This window comes from Calypte anna, chromosome 5A (assembly GCF_003957555.1).
Source record: "Calypte anna isolate BGI_N300 chromosome 5A, bCalAnn1_v1.p, whole genome shotgun sequence".
Classification (NCBI taxonomy): Eukaryota; Metazoa; Chordata; class Aves; order Apodiformes; family Trochilidae; genus Calypte; species Calypte anna.
Window position 1 is genome coordinate 1,154,202 of NC_044251.1, and position 22,685 is coordinate 1,176,886.

The 22,685-nt window shown below is 42.4% G+C and overlaps 1 protein-coding gene across 1 annotated transcript in view; it reads left to right on the plus strand.

The window, feature by feature from the left end:
• The first annotated feature begins 3,788 nt into the window (after positions 1-3,788).
• RGS6 (regulator of G protein signaling 6) overlaps positions 3,789-22,685 on the plus strand; it is a 226,650-nt gene continuing 207,753 nt past the window's right edge. The window contains exons 1-2 of the mRNA XM_030451964.1: positions 3,789-3,856; positions 16,881-16,985. Of these exons, the coding sequence (XP_030307824.1) occupies positions 16,902-16,985 (84 nt within the window). The 5' untranslated portion in view covers positions 3,789-3,856; positions 16,881-16,901. The remainder of the gene's footprint in view (positions 3,857-16,880; positions 16,986-22,685) is intronic.

A 22,685-nucleotide genomic window follows, 5' to 3' on the forward strand; every position in this document is an offset into this window, starting at 1 on the left:
AACTTGTGAAAGACCCTGAAGGCTCCTACTGCAGAGCTGTGAGAAGGAAAGCCCTGTGGGCATGTGCAGCTCTAGTGTCATATCCACTGTATACAAGGGTTGAAAGTTATAGCTTTTAAAGCAAATAAAAGGATCCCTTTCCAGCAATGAGGATAATGCAACATTAAGAGAGTATTAGTAGGTGTGGGAGAAGTCTGCTGCTGCCACAGTCTTCGCTAAAAGTCAGGATAACTCTGGTCACTGGAATGGGTCTCCGTGATAAAGTAAAGCTGACCACATATTTTCAGCATAAAGACAGAAATAAAAATCTAGCTGCTTCTTTTGATTTTACCTCATCACTCTCTACAACTCCCTGAAAGGAGGTTGGAGCCAGGGGGGGGTTGGGCTCTTTTCCCAGGCAACTCTCAGCAAGACAAGAGGGCAGGGTCTCAAGTTGTGCCAGGGGAGGTTTAGGTTGGAGATGAGAAAGAATTTCTTTCTGGAGAGGGTGATCAGGCATTGGAATGGGCTGCCCAGGGAAGTAGTGGATTCTCCGTGTCTGGAGATCTTTCCAAAGAGCCTGGATGTGGCACTCAGTGCCATGGGCTGGGAACCACGGGGGGAGTGGATCAAGGGTTGGACTTGATGATCTCTGAGGTCCCTTCCAACCCAGCCAATTCTATGATTCTGTGATTTTAATGATGTATCATTACTGACAGGTAACATACTATCCCTAGTGTATAGTATGAAACCATGAGACCATGGTGGTCTCATCCAGCTTTAGGACCTCGTAATGAGGTACGGCAAAAAGAGGAAACCAAAACTCCATCCTCATGGCTAGAAAATGGGGAGCAGTCCTTCACCATTCCTCATCTCCAAGTATCACTGAGCATTTCAAATGGAAGGTCTGTTTTCCACAAACATTTCTGTACAGAGTTCTCTATTGCCTAGAGATGTCCCACTGATCTGAATGGAACTGTTCCTGCATCTCTAATCACGTTCATCAACCAGATGGACTCTCCCACTGGGAAATAAGTTAAACTGAGAAATTATGTCTGTGATGAACCAAGTCTGACTAAAATGTTTTCAGCATAAGGATCAATGCAAACAAAGCCTATCTTGGTTTCCTCTGGTTTTAATACTGTATCCTTTTTATAGTAGTTAATGCATGAAATTAAAAATGCTGCTACGTTATTTTTCTTTATAGCAGTTATTACTTCAAGGCACCAAAGAATAGTTGTTTCTTGAGAGGATCCACTAGATGAAGAGTCATTTAATTATAGTATAAAATGTGGAAATAAGACATGAAGTATTATCCAAAACTAAAATCCCATTTAAGCTATTTTTAATTTATCATTTCCCTTTCCTTTTATTTGTACTTTTTTGGCTACAATTTATTCTGTTAAACACTATTTAAAAAAGAACAGTGGTCACATCTGCTTTAATGTTCCCAGTTAGTTTTCTTTCTCAACATCATGTGCTACTGTAGTACTGCAATACTTGGCCTACAAATGCTGTCAGGAAATATATTTATACTTTATTTAAATTGTAATTTTAAGACACCGGCAATATGTTTTCTATCTTGCATTTTGAAAATGGCATTTCTATAGAACTTGCATTTTAGTATGAGTTAAATGGATAAATTTAAGTGCTTTTACCTGCTAACTGCTGCAGGCACACTCCTTTGAGGCAGCTGAGGGAATGAAGACCTTGTAGTGCTTCCTGTACTGCAGAGGAGAAAGAGCTTTTCCTGAACAGAGCTCTATGAGACACTGAAATATTTCATCCTTGATGGTACATGAAGTCATACCCCAGCATAAGTTAATATAACCAGTGATTTGAAATACTTTGCTGAGGAAATCTCAGGGAAAAAATAATATTTGTGTTTCATAAGTAGCCACTCTCTGCCTCTGCCCTTTGCCTGGAAACACTGTGTGGCAAGGAATGCATAACATGGTTAGGTTTATTTGAAAGGAATAGTGAGCATTTTATGTTAAAACAATATAAATGGAACTATTCTTGGATTAGTTTAGTTTCAAAAAAAGTATAAAAATAATGTCCTGTGACATTTTAGCAGTGCAACCTCTTTGAACAAAAATCAGAAAATGATAGACTGTTTAGGTGAAAGACCTTTTATAGGAAGTGAGCACGGGCAAACTGTGTAGTGTAACGAGGCACACAGGTGCCACTAATTGCCAGGGAGTGAGAATGAGCTGGTGTCAAGCCCACCTGTGCCTAATTATGGTTGGCCCCCTGGTCCTGCTCATGCTCAGTGGGTCCCACCCTAATTAGGCACAGGTGGGCTTGACACCAGCTCATTCTCATTCCCTGGCAATTAGTGGCACCTGGTTGCCTCGTTACACTACAAAACTGTGCAGGCTGGAACCGGGCAGTTGCAAGATTAAGGAAAGAGTAGCCAAAAAAAGGTAAAAAAAGATGGATGTATAGATCCAGTAGAAATTGAAGTGTTGCGGAGTTGCGCCAGAAGTAATTTTTTCTTCAGAATTCATAACTTGAATTATTGCAGATGTTTCATGTGCATCACCAGGCAGTCAATGTGGTAGGCAGGGCACAACCACAACATAACAGTGCGTTCCTGTCAAGATGTTTTTGTGGTGTCAATCAGCAGGCTTAAGTATCAGGCATCGGCCTGATGTTTGATAACATCCAAATGAGGTAAATTCCCAGCATGCTAGGAAAGGGGAAATGTAGGCACTGCACAGGGGCTTTTAGGACAAGGTATATGAGCTGGTGAAGTTGCCTTTCCTCTGTGGAGCTGGCAGCATTGCTGTGAGGAGTTTCAGCTTCAAAAATAAGTCCAAAGTTTTCAGCATTTCACCAAACTTTGGAAATGCTGAAAATGGTGGCAGAGGGATGAGTGTGGACGCTTGCTGTCAAGGGCCTGTCCCAGTGCTTTCCAGCACAGGTCTTTCAGACTTTAGGGTCAGTTTGGAAAGAAGTGGGCTTAACTTGCCTTCTGGAGGAAAAGGAAAGGATTAAAAATCTTGTATTGTCCAATGCAAAAATTGGTGGAGAGTAGGAAGTATCCAAGCCACTTTGTACAACTAATTAATGTATGGAAACTCATCCTAGCCAACAGTATTGGCTTTTGCCCCTGTGATAGGTCTGTTTTGAAAGAGTTCGATCTCCCAGAGGTTTTGTTGAGGCCGTGCTACATGTTACAATCAGTAAAGGTGTGCCGAGCCCTGGGCTCCTGGTCATCCCAGGCATTAGCTGGGAAGTCCTCAGTGTCCAAAGAGCGTGTCCCAGAGGTAATTTTTTCGTGAGAGAAAATTCCCAGAGATAATTTTACCTATCGCTTTAACCACGCCGTACATCAAATAAGAGCGCAACAGAGACACAAGGCCTCTCCTCGGCTCCTTGCCTTCCTTCAGACCTGCGCCAAGTCGCCCAGGAGCAGCCGAGGGGGCGGGGTGAGACGAAGTTTTCCCGCGTCAGCGGCAAAGGGCGGTGGGCTCAAAAACGGGAAGGGTGGGAAAGCGGCTTCCCCCAGGGTCGGGCGGAGGAAGGGGGGGGAATACCCGGGCTGCCCGCAGCGGGCGCTGCTACTGCGGCGGGGCCGGGGCTGTCACCGCCTCCGCCCGCCCGGCGCGGGGTTGGGCGGAGGGTCGGGCGGCGGCAGGCGGGGGACGGCTGAGACGGGGAGGGGGCGACCCGGTGTGGCCGCGGCGCTCGGGGTTGGCAGCGTCGGCCTCGCCGCTTGTCCCCGCCGCAGCCTGTGGGGCGCTGAGAAAAGCGAGAGGTTTTTTTAGCCTCGGGGAAACTGCCGGCCCCGCCCGCAGGCTCACGCCATGGTGCGGGTTCCCCTCCGTCCCTGAGGAGAGGCGAAGAGGAGGACGGCGGCGCGGTTGCTAAGGTACTGGGAGTGGGCTGCAGGCAAGGCAGGGGCTGGGGCTGCTCTCCTCGCCGCTATTTTCCCCTCTTGATTCGTGTTTGTATTTGCGGAGCAGTTGCTGCTCAGCTCTGCCCTCACAGCCGGGGTCTCCGTCCCGGTGGCTTCGCGAAGAACGGAGCACCCGGAGCACCCGGGTGGGGAGTTTACTCCGAGTTGTTGTTAGTGGGCAGACAGGTGCAAGGCGGGATGTGTGTTTCGTACCTGCCTGTAGACACCGGCCCGCGGCGCTTGGGCTGGCGGGGGTGACACGGTGCCCCTTCCCGAGCCCTGCGGATCTCACGGGGTCCCGTCCTCCCCCCCCCCCGTTTTCTGAGAGAACCGCGGCCGCGGTTCGTCCTCCCGCGGGGGCCTTGGGGCAGGGGGCCCGGCCTCGGGTCACGTCCCGGGGTGTTGGAGGCGCCTCGGTTCCATACAGGCGGTTCGGGAATGTCCTCCCCCCTGGGGACGCAGTTGGGGCTCGGTGTCCCAGATGGCACAAGGGCTGGGGGAGCCGGGGCTCGGTGGGTCCCCTGGGCGTGTTGTGGCGTTCTGAAACCGCAGAGCTTTTGGAGAGGAGGCCTCGGAGAAGGATGAGGGGAGTAAGCGCTGGGGTACGGCTTGAAGAGCTGGCGCCCCGTGGGAAAACTTGGAAACTGTTTCGGTAGTGCCTGGGAATAAGAGACTTTCATCTGCCGACGAAGCGCGTTTGCCTGAAGACAGATCCGGTGTGTGAGTGAAAAGCTGCCAGGCTCGCTCTGCTCCCAGAGCCTTAATCTCCTGTGACACTAAAAGCATCTCCTTAGTCACTAGCTGCGACGGCATAAGTAGAGGAATAGGTTGCAGGGCCAGCAAGGAGCGTCAAGTATATATATTTTTATTTTTTTATTTTTTTTTCCTGAGGGAAGGGCAGGTTTTTGTATAGATAGCGGCACGCTGCCGCTGGTACGGCGCAGACATAAAAGCAGCCGGTCCAAGGGGCTGACTGTGCCCGTGGCTCTCGTCTTGTGGTCCCGCCGGTACTGGTACTGGTATTAGTGCTGGTGCTGGGCTCGCTGCCGGACGCAGCCCTCGCCGGGACGGTCTGGGTAAGTCTGAGTGTAGCCCTCGCCACAGAGCAGCGTGGCACTGCCCTAAAATTAAAGGTTATGGCTGTGCGTGATTGCTCGAGGTTGTTTTTTGTGGTGGTTTTGCTCGTTTGTGGGGTTTTTTTTTGGTTTTTTTGCGAGTTGCCAGTGTGTAGAGTGGAAAACAGAAAAAGCTGTCTTTTAATAAAGCTATGCTGTAAAATTCATCTTTGTGTTGGCACACACACTGGTGGCTTCTCACCCCAAAACAAGCTGCGTTTCAGTTGTGTATTTTCTGTGGGAAGTGCTTTGAGGGCTGCGAGTGTGGAAAGCACTCTCTAAAAGTATAGTGTTATTTGTAATTGCTGGCTGAAAAACGTAGAGAAAGAGGTTAACTGCAATTCAAAGCCTTAGGGATTTAAAGGATTGGATAGCATGGTAAATATTATTATTTTTAAAATTTTTTTTAATGTCAGTCTTGCAGGTTGGAAAAACTGGCAATTGTTTGCTGTGTAGTTGTGATCTCAGCTGACTGGAAACACCTTCACTGTACTTCTTTGTAAATCTGCTTTAAAAAGAGATCAGATGTTGAAGAACAGTTATGGACTTGGGGGCTTATGGTTACAATCACAGAATAATAGTGTTTATTGCCTGAATGTGTGTTTAAATGCTGAAGAAACTGTATAGACTTGGCCAGTATTGCCTTTATTTTTGTGTTCCTTTTTCTAATGTGACCTGACTTACAGCATAGTTAATGGCAGACATTCCAATTTCTTTCCCGACTGGCTACAAGTGTGGTGGATTTTAGCCCCTTTTTTATCCCTTTTGAACTGTAGTGGTGATCAGAAGGAGAAAGTTATTTGCTGCACATCTCTTAACATCTCTTAGGGAGGTTTTTAGTAACATATGCTGGAAGATTGCTGGTCACCTACCTGACTGATTTTTCTGGTTTCTTCTTATTACCCTTAGAAAAGGCATTATAAGGAGCTGCATATAGTTATTGTTGACATGGCTTGCTATAGCTTATTTCTGATGGTCCCTGTGATGCAGGTCATGCAGGTACCTGTTTTAATGGATGACAAAAGGAAAAGGTGTGTGTGTGTCTTCCTAAAGCAGCAATCACCTTCTTGCTAACCCCTCACAGGTGATTCAGTGTCCAGCATGGAATTCTGGTGGAGCCCACTGGATACCCACCCAGAGATGGGCTGAGCACTGCTGATCCACAGGAGTAACTCTGTGCTGGGCAGTGTTTTTGGGGTGGAGTAGAAAAGCTGGAAAAGATCTTTCATGGTCCCTTTGAGCAGCCAAGAAGGGGAGAAAAAGAGAGGGCAATCCTGTCCCAGCAGACTGCAGCAAACAAGCAGATGGCAGGGACAGGGAAGAAGCTGCTGTCTGTGGAGTAGCAGGAAGACAAAATAGCTGCAGTGTCATCTTAACGTGGTGTGTTAGGATGCAATGTTAGTCTGTAGTGAAACTTCTGCATCTTGCAGAGCCATGGCTCAGGCTTCCTAATGGAAACAGAAGGGTCTTGCAGGGTGATTATTTTTATTGCTGTCCTTGGTAACAATATGTCTCCAGCTTTTAAAGAACGAGTGGCAGCTACCCTAGAGGCTTTAGCCAAAGATACCTCTGACACCTAAATCAAACCTTGGAGTTGTCAAGTGTGAGCCCAACATTATAAGAGTGCAGTTTTTTGCCTATACAGTTGATAGTAGCTGTAATGATAAACTGTAATAAGAAATTATTGCAATATAAATTGTGTGTGCCTACTGTCTGGAGTTAGACATGTTTCTGCAAGCACACCTGGGCTCTCTAGAGGGGAGAGGACATACAGGTCCCAGTCACTGAGCATCTCTGGACTGGGTTCAAATACTGCATGTAGCTGTCAGAATTGGAAAGCTCCTCATTCCTCCTGCAGCTCTTTTCAGCTTCTTCATGATAGCATTATTATCTATATCACTTTATACCATGTTATTGTAGTTACAAAGAAAACCTAGGTACAGTAATAATGTTACACTGAGGATTTGGAAGGGTGTTTCTTCATGTCAGCCTTTGATCTGTTGACACCAGTGTGCCGTAAGACAGTGCACTGCCATCTGAGGTAAGGTATATGAGCAAGATAACCTGGTCCTGTGTTACTGCTGAAAGCCTAGTAGTACTTTTAACCCTGAATGGCTTCAGCTTTGTGTGCCTGTTAAAGGAAAGCTGACCAGAGCTGTGCTGGCCAAGCACATTCCTGAAACATTTAGGTGCCCACAGGTGGTGATGGCCACCACCCTGGGCTTTCTAAAGCATCTGGATGAGTCAGTCACTGGGTTCCTGGGAAGTTACACATCTGACTTTCTCAGACTGTAATGCTTCCTCTTTGCATCTCTAAGCACTTACGTATGGTTGAACATCTGTCTTCATATTCTGAAGTAAATTATGTTCCTGCATCTCTAACTTTTCCTGCACGCTTCTGCAGGAAGTTGCTTCTGTGTAGTAACTGTGAAAGCACTGCTTGTGTTGTGTCTTCAAGGGGGTGAAGGTTTAAAGGTGGCTAGAATGCACATAGCCTGAAGTACTTTGAAAAATTTGGTGTATGGATAAACATACCCTTGAAAAGATGTACCATGGAGCATTGTGAAATGTATTTGATTGCAGTTGTCCTTTAATGACATAGTGATTTTCAAAAATTTTAAGGGCTATTAAATATTAGTGAATCCACAGTATAAATTTTATTGTGAAAAGATTTTTCCATCATTACAGTTCCTCTTTCCAGCTGGAGTAATAGGGCATTGTGGTGATTGGATAATGAGCTAATTTCTGCTGTTGTGCTCTTATCTATGAAGAGAAGCAAGGAAGACAAGCTAATTTGTATTTTCCTCAGTGCTTGTCAAGCTCTAGAAAGATTGTGGAGTCAGGAGACTGCTTCTACCCACTTGTGTTATATCGGATCTCATACTATTTTTTAACATCTTTGTAGCTGGTGGCAAGGAATGTGGGGGGGGGGGGGGAGAGAGAGAGATAGAACCCTATTGCTCACTGAAGTTTTAATCTGACATTTTGACATCCCAGGAGCTTGACATATCATTCGGGAAACTCCTGTCTGCTCCTAGACTGAGCAGCAGAGTAAGGCACAGGTACTAAACTGCCTGCATGGGGGTTGTGGGCACCATGAGGTAGTTAGGCAGTGAAGAGGAATCAGTTCTGTGTATTTGCCAGGAATCTTCAACTACACTTTACAAACAGCATCCCTGTGAAAAGGGACAGTTTTAATCTTTTTCACTGTGCTGGTAGAACCTGGCACCAGTGGTGAAAGGTTCACAGGGTAGTTAGAAGATACTCAGGTTGTTTACAACAGGCCTGCTGGACTATGGGGATGCGTGTTGTGCAAGTGGTAACTAATGGTTTGGAAGTCAGGGCTTATATATTCAATTTATTGCTTTGTCACCCACTATGTGCATGTGGGAAGTCGCTTAATTTTGTTGTGATTCACTTTATCATTTTGTGAAAGAAAACAGTATTTGCCTTCATCACAGCTAGGTTTAGATTATGCCTAAACCAGTGTAATGGCAGTCTGGCCCTGACATGGATTAGCTGAATTCAAGGAGCTATCTTTATAGAAGTATTATAGGATAACAGCAGTAGTAATAAAGTATATCAGTATTTAGAACATACCTATCATATGTTGGTATTTATAGCAGTCCAGTTATGGCATTGTGGAGTTCAGGGTAGATGAACTGCTGTGGCAGGATTAGTAGGCTCTACTGAACCCTGTGGGTGTATGAACTTGAGCTGGCTAATTCAAGGATTTAGTTGCTTTTTACATGGCAATTGTTGAAGTGATTTGGATGTAATCTGCATCTGAAAAGGTGGTGTTATTTTGTGGTAAACATCATGTCCTTGAAGTACATGAGATGCAACCAGTTGTGTTTGTTTGCACCAAGGGTATTGCATGGTGCTGCATCTTCAAAAGCACCTGTGCTTCTGGGTAGCAAATTATGCATTTTACTTGACTGCACGATACTTGCAGTTTTCCATCCTCTTGAGAATGAACAACCAGCAAGAGCTCCAAGTACTTTGGGGTGTTTTAAATGAGATTGTGCAGTCACTGAGAAATGCAGGGGTGGACTGATGGTTATATCAGCTTGCATTAGACTACTAGAAGGGAGCTTTATTATAACAAGCTCTGTTTGGAACAGGGAGCTTAGGTGGAGTAATTATGAATTTGAAATCTAACAGGTACTGGGGCCTGTATTTTTTACTTCAATATTTTGATTTTCTTGTCAACCTCTATTAGAACATCCACTAGTCTGTTCTTCTTTAGTTTTCTCTTTGAATCAATTTTCTTCAGTTGTTTTCAACTTACTGCATATAATGTAAAATAGAAAATGCAGTCTACTCCCCCACTCCCTGCCCCCAACTTCAGTTGCAGTTAATATTTTCTGTGGTGCATAAAGGCACTTGGACAAATGGTGTATTTGATGGACAAGATGCTCCTAGCACTCCTTAACTGATCCAAGGCTGGTGATTTTTCAAGTAAGGATTTTTGTTGGAGAAGGCATTAAAAGTCAGCCCTCAAGATCTGTATAATCAGTGCAGTTCCTCATTTTCCACAGGGAGTGATTCTGGCATTGTTGCAAAACAACAGAATAGAACTTCAACTCTTTTTTGCAACTGCTCCTTACAGGCTGATAGCACTTTATAGATACTGCAGTAGTTTAGGATCACCAATTCTGATGAAGTTCAGAGTTGGACTGTATCTATCCCTTTGCATTTCTAAATTGGTATAGCACTGACACTTGTTTCAGTTAAATATTCTGCATACATTTGCTGTTACAATCTCTGTAGCTATCCTTGGTGTTGGCTCAGAGCCTTTCCAAGAGCTCTTGCACTCACAACATCACTTGTTTTATTGGAAAGTAAATTGATTTCAGGTGGATTCTGGATTTGTTCCAATTTTTTTTGAAGAACGATGGATGTTTTGGAAGCAGTTTCTTCCTGATTGTGACATCACTCTGGTCCATTAGAAGTAAACCTGGTAGGCAAGTGCCCATTTTAACAATTGATTTCAAAAAGGGAAAATTTTGCCTTCTTAATTCATGCATCAATGTTTGCCACCACCCATCCTTTTTTTCCTTTTGTTTGTCTTGCTCACCTTATTTATCTCTCTGTTAAATAAGAGATTGAAACCTCTGAAATGGAGAAAGGTTTTCCTTTTAAGTCAGCAATGCCTTCTTCCACACCTTGGGTGGACAGGCCAGAAAACAGGTAATGTGTACTTCTCCCTTAAAGGAAAAAAGGAGAGAATGCCTCCAATTAATTAGATGTCGGAGAACTTAGGACCTAGTCAGTGTCAACCCCCTAGGATTCCTGGATGTACCATGCAGTTGCAGACAGTATTTTCAGCAGTCTAAACCAGCTGATTTTGAATTAAATACAATCAAAATTGCCTGTGCCTCCCTGGGAGAAAAGTACTAATCTTCTATGACTTATCAAGAAGCTGCCTGATCATCCGCCTGGTGATGGAGACAGGTTAACTGTGGCTAACACAACTGGAACTGTCCATCCTTAGTGTCATCTGCTGTATGTGACAGTGATTAATGCCACATCTGGCACACAGCTGGAGAGACTATTGCTCAAGATCCCAGAGAGCTCCCTTTTTTGGAGGTGGCACAAGGCCTTGGTCATCCAGCAGGCAGCAAGGTACTGCTTAGACAGCCACACCACAGATACTTATGAAAGGACATATATAATTGGGAACAGCAAGTGACTGGAAAAAGGAGTACATAGAGAAACCAGCTGCTCTCATTAGGTTACACAGCAGGCTGAGTTTGAACTCCTAGACTGTGTCTCTCTGCAGGGAGCCAAGTGATTTGGGTTGCCTCATGTCAAAGAGCTGCTTCTGTATGGCTGTGTCCGGAGAGCATGTCCTTGGCCAGAGGATTGCCCTTTGCCCACCAGATGATGACCATTGTATCTTTGGGCCACAGAGAGAATTATGTGCATTTTTATCCAAGTAGAAGGTTTTAAAAATGTAGGATGCAGTATCCATCGGGATCCTACTGGGAGGAAGGAATAAGAGTAGGAAGTCAAACTGTGTGTAAGTTCATCCATACTGAGTCTTTGGAGTCAGTGGTGATAGTAGAGAACTGTGTTCCCAGGCCTGTGCTCACTTACTAGAGCTCTAAAAGAGAAGTAGAGGTTAAGGAGTGCTGGGGTTTGGAAGCCTGGAGCCTGCTCCCTGCCCTACTACTGTGTGGGAAGGAGCTGTATCTGTAGTCTGTTTTGGGGCAGGTTTTGCACAGGAAGGACTTAATTACATGTATGGAAGGAGACTGCACCTATATATCCCTATACAGATATAGGGAATATCTGTAAGTGTGGTGAAGTTGGAAATCCCAGTTTCATCAGAATTCCAGTTTCCTTAAAGAAAAGAGGAGTGCCCCAGAACTGAGTCCTTTCTTTCTGCCCTGGCAGGGTGAGGCAGAGGAGCTGTTTCCATGCCTAGATGGACTCCCAGCTTTCTTCTTGTTGGTTGCAGAGTGAGAGGTGTTGAGCTCCAGGACCTAAGCAAAGGGCTCCCTGTGAGGTGGTACCTCGGGAAGAAGAGGAGTAACATCCTCCAGAGTTCATGAATTCTCCCAGTGTAAACCAAACTGCTTTCTCATAAGCAAAGAGGAATTTGTTTGGCAAAAAAATTGAGCATTGAGTGCAGTTGCTGAAAGTGTTTATACTTTGTTCCTTAAAAAAGGCAGCAGATTGAATCTTGTTGATAGAACTGCAGTGTCTGGGATGATCTTCCACTGGGAAAGTATTTTCAGAGTCATTTCAATTACAATTAGATGTCCAAAATGGAAGGGTTTTTCTTTTAGATGCTTTGGGAGCTGTACTTCACCAATGGAAAGCAGACTGCCTTTGCTGCTTCTCCATGCAAGGAGCATCACCAAGAGCAGTACAAGATCCTGCAGTCTGTCCCTGCTGACTGGGGTGTATGGCCAGCCTTGATGTCCTCCCCAACATCTGTTCCAGGAGAGGAAGATGCTTGCAGTCTTACTGCATTGAGAAGATCCAAAATTGTATTTCAGCTGCTACTGGCTTTTATGTGGGTATTCCTCTATCAGGTTCTGTTTTCCAGGATTAAATTTATGCAGGTTACAGCTAACCATCACATTTTATCTTGGATGTGCAAGAAAGGTTTTGCACTGCCAATTTTGCTTAATAAATTGACAAAGGATGTGTTAAAGTACAGCATTAGAGTCCAAATATGATCCTGTATTGAGACTGTTAAACACTGGCAATGTTTTAATGAAACAGCTTGCTTTGCAGATTTTCTTTTAATGTTGTACTTCTATTTTTTTCTCTCTCTATAAAAGTCCCTCAGTAAGGACTCCTTGGTGGGGTAATTTGTGAAGCATAAGAGTGTTTGTGCCTATAAGAATGTTCTTAACAGCACTCTTGTTTACAGTAGTCTTTTCTTACAGTAGTCAAGGTATTTTAGAACATTCCTGGAAAGCTCTTAATATACTGCTTAGCTGTTCTCACTGAATTTACATACACTTAGAGATTAAATATTGACAGCTTATGCACAGAAATGTAAAGGTTGTTTTCTTTGAAATTTGATTATTAAACTCCTGTGTCAAATGCTGCAGAGGTGGAAAAACTGTTTTTCTTGCCTTCTGGGGCATTTAAAAAATTGGTTATTCCAGTTTAAAGGAATTTGCTGATCCTTTTGTAATGTATGGGATCTGTATCTCCCTGTACCTTCTGGTTTTTGGGAAAGTCTGAGAAGCCTGATCAGATAAGGGAGAGATAAAACTCTTACTGTGATTCAGTGCATTTTGTGTACAGCTGCCTAGCTGGTCCAGTATGATTATGTTTCTCAGGAATGTTCTATAAAAAGAATTAAAAAGAATCTGCAAGGGACAAATGCATCCTCTCTTTTTAGCTTATTTTTGGGAGTATTTTCTAAAAAGCTTTAGAAGGCCATCTTATCCCCAAACAAGAAGCTGAAGACTGACAGTTTGTTCCTTGTATGTGAGAGAATGGCTAACCCAAGTGGTTTTCAGTTTTTATCACTTTTGCTGCTGAGGAGTCTGGCTTACTGCAAGTAGGGCTATTGTCAGGAAAAGAGCTCTGGGAGAACAGCACCTTTTGAACCTGAGAGCTGGAATTCAGAGACCATTTATTTTTTTTTTAAGATATATATTTGGATTTAGATTGCTGCTCTGTGGATACAGGCTGGTATAAGTTAGCCACTGGTAATGCTGTAAACTGCCTCAGGATTAGTAAGGAGCTGCTGGTACTTTTCAGGTAGTAAGTGGTGAGGCTTTTAACTAGAGGCTGTGCATGGGTACTTCTAGTTCTTAGAAAAACCTAAATGAAATGTTTGTTTTGACTAGTATTTTTTTTTTTTCCACTTCTTAGCCCCCTGTGTCTGAAATGTCTGTGTCCAAGTCCAAGCTGGACTCTGTTCTGGCCGATGCATCACATCCATGTGCTTAGGGCAAGCTTTAGAGGGCAGACTGATTTAACCTGTGTAGTGACATAGGGCTGACTTTTTGCTTTTTATTCCTCTGTCCCCCAGGCAGAAACACAGCAGTGCTGCCTTGGGGCTGTGCCCATGTTGCTCCTTGGGCAGAGGTGTTGCTGCTGTGTGCCTGGCACTTTGTGGGCTGTGAAATCAGTGTCAGAATTATCAGGCTAATGAGAATGTCCCATTTATGAACTGCTCTGAAACCAGGCTGTAGCATGTCAGGAGTGCAGGGAAGCCATCCTTCATCACTGGGTGCTGAGCTCTGCTCAACTCCTGTATGTTAAAAAGCACAAATGTAGTGGGATCTGTAGAGGTCCAGCATTGGTGTGCATTCACCTTCAAGATCAAGAGCCTGCCTCTGTTGTGTCACTTTCTTACCTTCTCTGCAGTCTTTTTTCCCCTCTAGAATAAAACTACCATCTAAGAAAGGTTTTTATGGGGTTTTTTTGTTTTTTTCTTTAAAAAAAAAAAGCCTTCTCAAAGAAAGAGAAGAAACTTGGGTGATGGTCAGAGCCTTGACAATTCCTCAAGGCTTTGTGGGGAATCTGTGGTCCAGGGGCCCTGCTAAGGCTTATCCCAGCACCAGCAGTGTCCAGGCTGCATGGAGGGGATGCCCACACTCACCTCTGCTTTGGGGTGCACCTCAGTCCTTTCTACCTTTTCTCCTTCCTTCTCCCCTGCAACATCTGTCCTGCTGGTACTTCTGCAAGTCTCCCTTCTCCTGCTGCTCTTGACAAGAGCCCAGCAGGAGATGCTGGGCATCAGTGGGAAGCACTTTTGTGTAGTGAAATGAGGCAACCAGGTGCCACTAATTGCCAGGGAGTGAGCATGAGCTGGTGTCAAGCCCACCTGTGCCTAATTAGACACCTTTTATTGGCCCCCTGGTCCTGCTCATGTGCAGTTGGGGCCCACCCTAATTAGGCACAGGTGGGCTTGACACCAGCTCATGCTCACTCCCTGGCAATTAGTGGCACCTGGTTGCCTTATTTCACTACACTTTTGCCAATTTCTGTCTTTTAACTTCAGTTTGGTGTTTGTTTTTTGTTTTTTTTGCACTGCCTGCCTTTTGTAACTCTTCAGAGGCAGTCTGTGGCTCCCTTGATGTCACTCTGTGACAGCCACTAATGCAAATGATGCAAGATGGTTTTGTCTCGTTGCACTGGAGTAGATGAAAAGCTTGAAGATGTGCTACGGGGGAAAATCCTGAAGTATCACAAGTGAGCTGACAGCATAACAAGCATAACAAAATTTGTAAATATGAGTGTTCAAAGTGAATAATGCAGTGAGTGAAGCACACTAAGTAATGCTGGAGAGGGCTTTTTGATTAGAAACTGGAAATTTCTTCCTTAAAGGAGTATTGCTGAATTAGAAGCTAGTTGTAATAGTTTTCTTTTGAAGTGTGCATATGTTATCTCATTATAATTTAAGTGGTATATGTGTTATTTATTTACTGTATGTGAAGCTGGAACTTGGGTGATTTGACTTATGCTTTCAACTCTGCATTTAGTTGTCTTCAGAAAGTTACACTGAGTTCATGCTCTGTTCAGTTGAGAGGTGATAGCTAGGGCCTGATTCTTCAGTGCCTTGAAATCATGACTAAGAAGTGCTGTGAAAATGCACATTAATGTAAATTGTTTCAAGTGCTATGATTTTAAAATGCTTTGCCCTTCACTGTTTGGGCTACTTTAATTTTTTTTTTTTTACTAAATAATTTTGCTTGGAGAATTTATCCCATTTCCTTAGCTCATGACCTGGCACTACAGTGCAGTGTTTGGGTTTCTAGGAAGGCATCAGATAGGAGTAAAATAAATCTGACCTTTCAATAAAATTGGTCTAAATTGATCTAAACCTTCCTTTGAAGGGTGATATGTATATTGTTTAATTTTGCTACTTAAGTGTATTACTGAGCTTCAGAATTGGTATGTGGATGTAAAAATGCTTTTGTGCAGAGTTGGGTGTGTGCATGTGTACTTTAAAAAGAAAGCAATGGAGGACTTATTTAGACTACTTAACCTTGGTCTCTATTTTCCCTTTCTTAAAGAGATCTCTCAGCTGCTTCTGGTTCCAGTGGAGGATAGCATGGTACAGCAGTAGGTTTTTTACTGCTGAGACAGGACAGAGCTGGGATGGGGTCTGAGGTTGTCAGATTCTTGACTTGTCCTTGGGAGGTGATAACTGGCAGCTGGAATGGCTTGGGGTGTATTATACATGTATTATACATGCAGTTGTATGCTCTGAATGCATATTGTGTGCTGGGGCACTGTGCTGCCTGTGAGAATGTGGAAAGTGGGTAGAGCAAGGAAGAGGGAAGTGTTTTTTTCCCTAAGTAAGGGAGGTGGTTTAGTGGTAAACTGTGTTTTAGGAACAAATGTGTTGGTTATGCATGTGTGTACCTATTTAGTCTTATTTTTTTTTTGTCCTTGTTTTAAAGAAAATAATATATTGAGGTGAGAACTTCTGATGCTTTTTATGCTAAAGAAATAATGCTTCTCAAACAGCTTTAATGCCAGTGTCTGTAAGAGCCAATGTTGCCTCTTCCACTGGGAAAGGTCATCATGTGGCTCCACAGCAGCATTTAATTTAAGATGCAACTTGTCAGATGCACTGGTGGAAGTACAATTTCAAAGATGGCATTTGACTTTCAGTTTCAAGTGTCCTGCACAAGGACACTGCTCTCCTGCTTTGTGTTTGGGTGGGATTTTTTTGTTTAGTGGTTGTGGTTTTTTTATAAAAACCAATGGTTTTGCCTGACCTGGAGGAGATAAGGCAGCACATCTCTGCTTCCAGAATATAGTTTGGGTGAAGTTGTGTTATGCATGATTGCTTGTCTGGACCCTTCTGTCTCTCCCTGGCTGTATCATGAGAAGAGGTGAGGGAACCTGCTTTTGCACTTTATAGCAAGCAAAGGAAGTGTGCAAAGTATTAATTTGGTCTTTTGTTGAATGATGGGGAGGGGGCTTATGAGACCAGATCAGAAGTGGAGGAGAAGGGTGTGTGTGGGATGAGCCAGAGCAGAGCAGCTGCATGTGGCTTGGTGCTCCTTGCTCCTGGGGTGCTGAGCTTTAGAAAAATCAGTTCAAAGCATTTTACACTGTGTTAGAACCCTGCCCTGGGTGAAGTCAGGAAGGTGGGGCCCTCTGTAGGGGGAGGGACTGTGGGTTTTGTTGCATAATTTATAGTATAAATATATATATTTACATATTTTTATATATTTATATAATATAAAATAGTATATTATGTTGCATAATTTGCAAGTAGTTGTTATTACTTTCCATTGCATTGCTTAAATTAAAAAAGACAAACCTCTCAAGTGCTAGTGAGAAAGGAATTAGACAAAGGTAAAGGAAGAGCTGTCTGTCTGCCTTGAGGGCAGGCTCATGTCCTCACCCTGGGCTGATCCTGAGTTTTGCTCCTGTCCTTACAGCCTGAGCAACCAGAAGCAGCCATGGCCCAAGCTCCCACTGACCCAAGTAATGTGGAAACCACTGACCCAGAGGAGAGTTCTCCAAACATGATAGCCTACAGGAAGGTAAGGACTGCAAAAAATACCTTCTTTTTGATAAGCCCTTTTGACATCAAAAGTATGTTTCAGGCTGCTTGGATGCACAGCTGAAAATAGTTTTCAGGGAAGTAGGTAATTAAAACTGTAGCTTTGGAGAGCTTGGAAGTCTTATACTGTATTTAAGCTTTTTAATATAAAATATTTGGTGACAAACTAATAACTGGAAATTTATAAATCATTGTGAATAATTGTGATATGACTGTACCTAATTGTTCAAGTTTACTAAGTCTAGCTAAAATAATAGTACATACCTTCCAAGTTCTATCACACTAAGCATAAAACATGCAACAGTCTTATAGTACATCTTTTTCAATTTTCATGCTGTGGTTTTTGTTGCATAATTTATAGATTTGTTCTTTGCAAGTTGTTATTACTTTCCATTGCATTGCTTAAATTAAAAAAGAGAAACCTCTCAAATCTAAGTGAAAAAAGGAATTAGACAAATGTAAAGTAACAGCAATGCATAATGTTGAGGAACTTTCTTTCACTGTGAATATATGTGCTATTCTGAAGTACTTTGGAGATAGTACCAAAGGTGAAGGCAAGCAATCTACTGACCCATTTTCTAAGGCATTGTTTTACTCTGGGGTAGCTGTTAGCTATGAAACTGAGTCTTTTTGTATTTCAACGAAATAATGTAAATATATTTTATTTAGACTGAAAAACATTTCTGGTGTAGCACGTGGAAGTGCTGTTCTTACAAAAATAAAATGTCTTGTGTGGTTCAAATAATGTAGCATTCTGTTAAGAGCTACTCAGGGAAATGCTAGCTCAAAGGAAGTGTTCTTGTGTAGTATGATCCTGGGAAGAAATGGTATTTTCACTCATTTTTACACCTTATAAAATAGCTATAAATAACAGAAATGTGTTGTGTGTAGATGGTACTTTGTTTTGCTTTTGTGACTGCAATCGTGATGACTTTCATATACTGAGAAAATAATTCAGGTTTTGGGTAGAGCATAAGTTGTTTAAAGTGTTACTTTCTGATAACCATAGTTTTTGTTTAGTTGTTGCATATTTAGTTTGGAATCTGGAATTGTTAACATGGGAAAATTTTCTGGGTAATGTGTAGGCTTGTTTGTTTTCAATGTGTTATGAACACACTTTGGCTGCTAGTTTGGAAGCAGCAGTAGCTGGTTAGTCAGATCATCTTTTTAGAACCCATTTGAGAAGTCCAACACCTCAGCAGGTTGAAGCAGGTGTGGGATATGGAAGAAGTTTCTGGTTGCATGATCTAGAATGAGAGCATTAAATCTGTGACTTTTCAGGAAGTCCACTTACCAGTTCTTGGAAATCTGAGCTTTATTGGAGTCTCACTTTCTATTAAGATCATTGCATTTCTACCTAAGGATTTTTCTGCTTATTTTGCCTTTTAGTGCTTTACTACTGTCACTGTAGCAGAAGGCTTGCAAGTTCTACACAGTCAGTAGGGAATGTGCTCATACCATCTAATTTGTCTCTCCTTACTGCTGCTGTTCCTTAGATATCACTATTATCAGCCCTTCAGAAGTCTTCTGTCAAAATACATTTTAGAATAGCATGCCCTGAGAGTTGTTCAGTAGTGCTGAATTGTGTATTGTCTGTGTTAACTCATGTCTGTCAGGTTGTGTTGTGGTTTTCTTGGGTTTTGGTGGTTTTGTTTTTGTGATTTTTTTTTTTTTTCTGAGGATTTCTGTTGTTTTCTGAGTAGGGTTAACATTACCTATTCTTCAAAGTGAATTCCCATTGGTGATTTAATTTACTGTTTGCTATAATTGATGTGCAACACATCTAAGTAATATGTTCCTTAGTTTTGAGAAACGATATGCAAAATCTGAGAAAAGACTTTTATTCTCTTGATTATCTCTCCTCTCTCCAAATGAGTGTTTAGCTCTTCAGCTCTCATTTCCTTTCAAATGGCTTGATTGCCAGTAATGAATGAGAAAAACACTGCACTGGACTCCCTGAAACACACAACACAATCTGTCAGCATTACTGTATAGTTCAGGGTTGATGTCACAATAAAAAGATTTGCTTCTAACAGCAGGGATCCTGAGGTGCAGTTGTTGATCCCCATAAGGAAGGAGAAATAAAAGGTGGATTCCAATAATGGAATTCCTGCTGTAATTGTCAACAATTGTTGCTTGTCCTAATTGTTGAGTTTGTGGGTTTTGAGAGAGGAAAGCCCTACAAGTACAGCCTCAAATTATTCATTATTTCTTAACTGAGACTCACTGAAGTCTCTCCTGAGGTCATAAGCTAAGAGGGTGGCTGTGGTAGCCTGTTTTGTTTTGTTTTTTACAGTCACTAGTGAGAGATACACTCATCTTAAGAACAAATCATGTCTTGGGTGGTGCTGAGTGCCCCTTTGGAGTAACCTCTGTTTGTTTTGCTTATGGAGAACAGGCTGTTCTCTTTACTTAGGTAGATAAAACTGCAGTGGGATGGATTTGGGCCATGCACAACAAAATAATCTAATTTATTTTGACTCCAGTTTGTTTGTGATATTCTCTATGGACTCCAGCAAGCAAATGGATTCTAACTGCTTTGATTGCTACAGCAGATGGTCTCAATGAGAGGAGAGTCTTTATTTTCTTCAGGGTTAACCTTTTGGGGGCTGATATTTATCAGATTGTGAGGCATGTTATTTTTTTAGTCCAAAATGCTTAATGTTGCCCTGCTGTTCTGGAAGGCATCTGTGAGTGAATTAGGTAGTGGAGAAGCACTCACTGGAGTACATAGTGTCTGGAGTGTGCTTTGCCTGGCCCTACACTTGTTCATATCAACTGTACCCTAAACTCCAGAAGCTGTACTGACCAGGTCTCCATTGGCTCCCATGGGTGCCTTGACACCTTCCTGTCAGGTAATTTAGGTCATATGGTGGGTATCTATAATTAAGCAAGCTGCATCCCATTCCTAGGGTTTGTACTTCCTCTCATCTCTTTGCAAAATATAGAAACTCTTCTCTTTAATCTGTCTGGCCACCTCTGGAGAAAGTGCTGATGAATTTTTTGGGGGGGGATCAACTAAGAGTTGCAGTGCTTGGAAACACTGTTGGGCATGTGCTGCCCTCCTTTCCATAGGAGCAGGAATGCCAAGACACAGCAGCTTCTCTGGAAGTGACTTCCATCTCTGTCCACACTTCAGTCTCTGAGCTTTGTGTGGGTTCTGCAGCACAGAAGGGAAAAAAAAAGGCAATAAAAAGCCAGCAAGAGGAAAAGAACATGCTGCAAGCAAACAGGAACAGAAAATATCAATTGGTTGTAAACACTTGTCACGTTCACTTGAAATCTAGCCACCTTTGATTGCCTTTCTGGCTTCCATGTGCTGTTTACTATGTTCTGGGGGCCCTGTGCCCTCTTGCTTCAATAATCCAAGTCTGAAAGTTCAAACTGTTCATTAACACTTTGTGGTACCAGGCTTATTAGGTGCCATATTACCAAAATAATTTGGCAAATCAGATATTCTTGCAGAAAGGGTGGTGGAAAATTGTCATGTCCCTGAAAGAGAAGAAAAAAAAAAATTAGGGTGTGACTAAACAACGACTGTAAGTATCAATAAGAGGAATTGTTTAGGAGTATCTGGGGAACATAAGAAGAATGAAAATACAGAAATAAAACCAGAGTTTGGATAGCAAGGTGTACTTGTTCCTGAGACACATCTCTTGGGATAGGGAAGAGTTCACAAACTGTACTATTAAATATGTTTAGAAGCACTGTGAGCATGCATCCTCTGAAGGGTATCAACTAAATGACCTGGATTACCTGATGGTACATTTCTCTCTGCTAAGTTTTGCCAGATACATTTTATATATCCACTTGCTGAGCCTGGAACTCAGAGAGTTAAATTTTGAATTTTCATGGTTACTCATTGTAAATCTTTTGAACAAGCAGAAAAATCTAATTTCCACAGGCAATTACTGTTCTGAGTAAATTTAATACAAACTTGCAGCTGCCACAAGATGCTTTCATAAAACTCTGAGTTGTTTGCTACCTTCAGTAGTTGGCAGCCTTATTCTCATTTTAAATACTGGTGTAAGAGATGAAGTATCATGATTAAGGAAAAAAAGCAACCAACCAACAAAGAACCCACCATGAAACACCAAACTAAAACATAACCTTATGTGAGCAGCTTTTTCCCCAGGCAGATTCCAGGCTTCCAGTCATGGCAAATAGCTGGAGTGTTGCTGTCAGATGTGATCCAGGGTGGTGACAGGGCAGGGATGCAGAGAAGAAGCAGTTGTGAAGACAGATGTATGCATGCAGAAAATGTATGGAGCACAGAGCAGAAAGATGGGTGTAGAATCTTTTGTTAAAATCAGATGTTCAGATAAAAAAATGCTGGTATTTATTCAGATAAAAAGAATGCTGGTATTGGGGTCAGTACAGCTTCCTGGTTGCTCGTGAGTTATGCTATATAGGACATGAGAAACTATCTCAACAGGATATCATCCAAGGAATCAAGAGCAGACAGAATCTGTAAGGGTAGGGTATGTATAGTTGAAATGATGACTTGTGAAGAAAGAAAAAGAAGTGTTAAAATGAGAGGGATTCTGTGCATGCAGTTTTTATACTTGTAATAAATGAAAACACTATTTTTTGAGGTTTCCTAACACTTTTAAGGTTTTAAGCTGTTTTAGTGAGAGGCAACAGAACACTAAATTGCCTTTAAACTGATTAATGCTTTTGATACTCTTTTAATTTGTCTCTTGAGTTATGTGTTTGTATTCTGCTACATGAAAAGTCTTTTTTTTCTTTTTCTTGTTGTGAAATCTGTGATTCTTACACAATTCTTGTTGGTTCTTAGCATAAATTTATGAACTTATGATGATAATGAAAAGCAATTACTTGGGATTGAACAGAAATGCCCAGTATTTTTAATAATTTTAATAATATTTATAATAATTTAATAATATTTATTTTAATAAATAGCCTCCAAATGAGCATTGTTAATGTTGGAAAATAAATTTAAACCAGATCCTGCTACCCTATGTGCTCACATGCAAGTTAAGCAGCAGAGCAACTTTAGCTGTGTTGCACACTGAAATGGAGGTTTCAGTTAATTTATGACTGCAAACCCTGATGTGCCTGGGCTGTAAACAGAAGGAGACTCTTCTTGTAACCTGGCTAATTCCTTTATGCAGCTGGTTTCCTTTGTCAGGAAGTTCAGTTGCTTGGGATGTTGCATACAGAGGGGAAAACACCTGTGTGCAAGATGGACAGCTTGTTAAATTATACAGTAAAGGCAGAGCTGGGTGTTTTATATCTGAGGGATTCCCTCTTACTCCATCATGTATTAACAAGTGTAATGCTGAATAATTCTTCTTTCCATTCTTCATAAAGCAAAATTTAGTCTTATGTTTAGTCCTACAGTGAGAGAGAGGCTGTATAGTGAGGGACAAAGATAGGAAGGATTGTGTGAAGCATTTTTTGGGTAGGAGCAGCAGAGAGACATGAGTGGGCTGGCAAGTCAGTGTTGTGCAGTGGCAGTGAAAACCAAACGTAATCCCAGAGTGTCTTGGAGAAGTATTTCCAAAGGAATGATGGGTGTCAATAGTATTATGCAAGGGAGTGGTGATACATCCATATCTGGGTCGTGGTGTAGTCATCTCCTGTCTTCATAAAGCATGACCTGGTTCCACAGGATGGACTAGGAACAAATGGCTGATGTAGCTGAGCAAAACAAAAT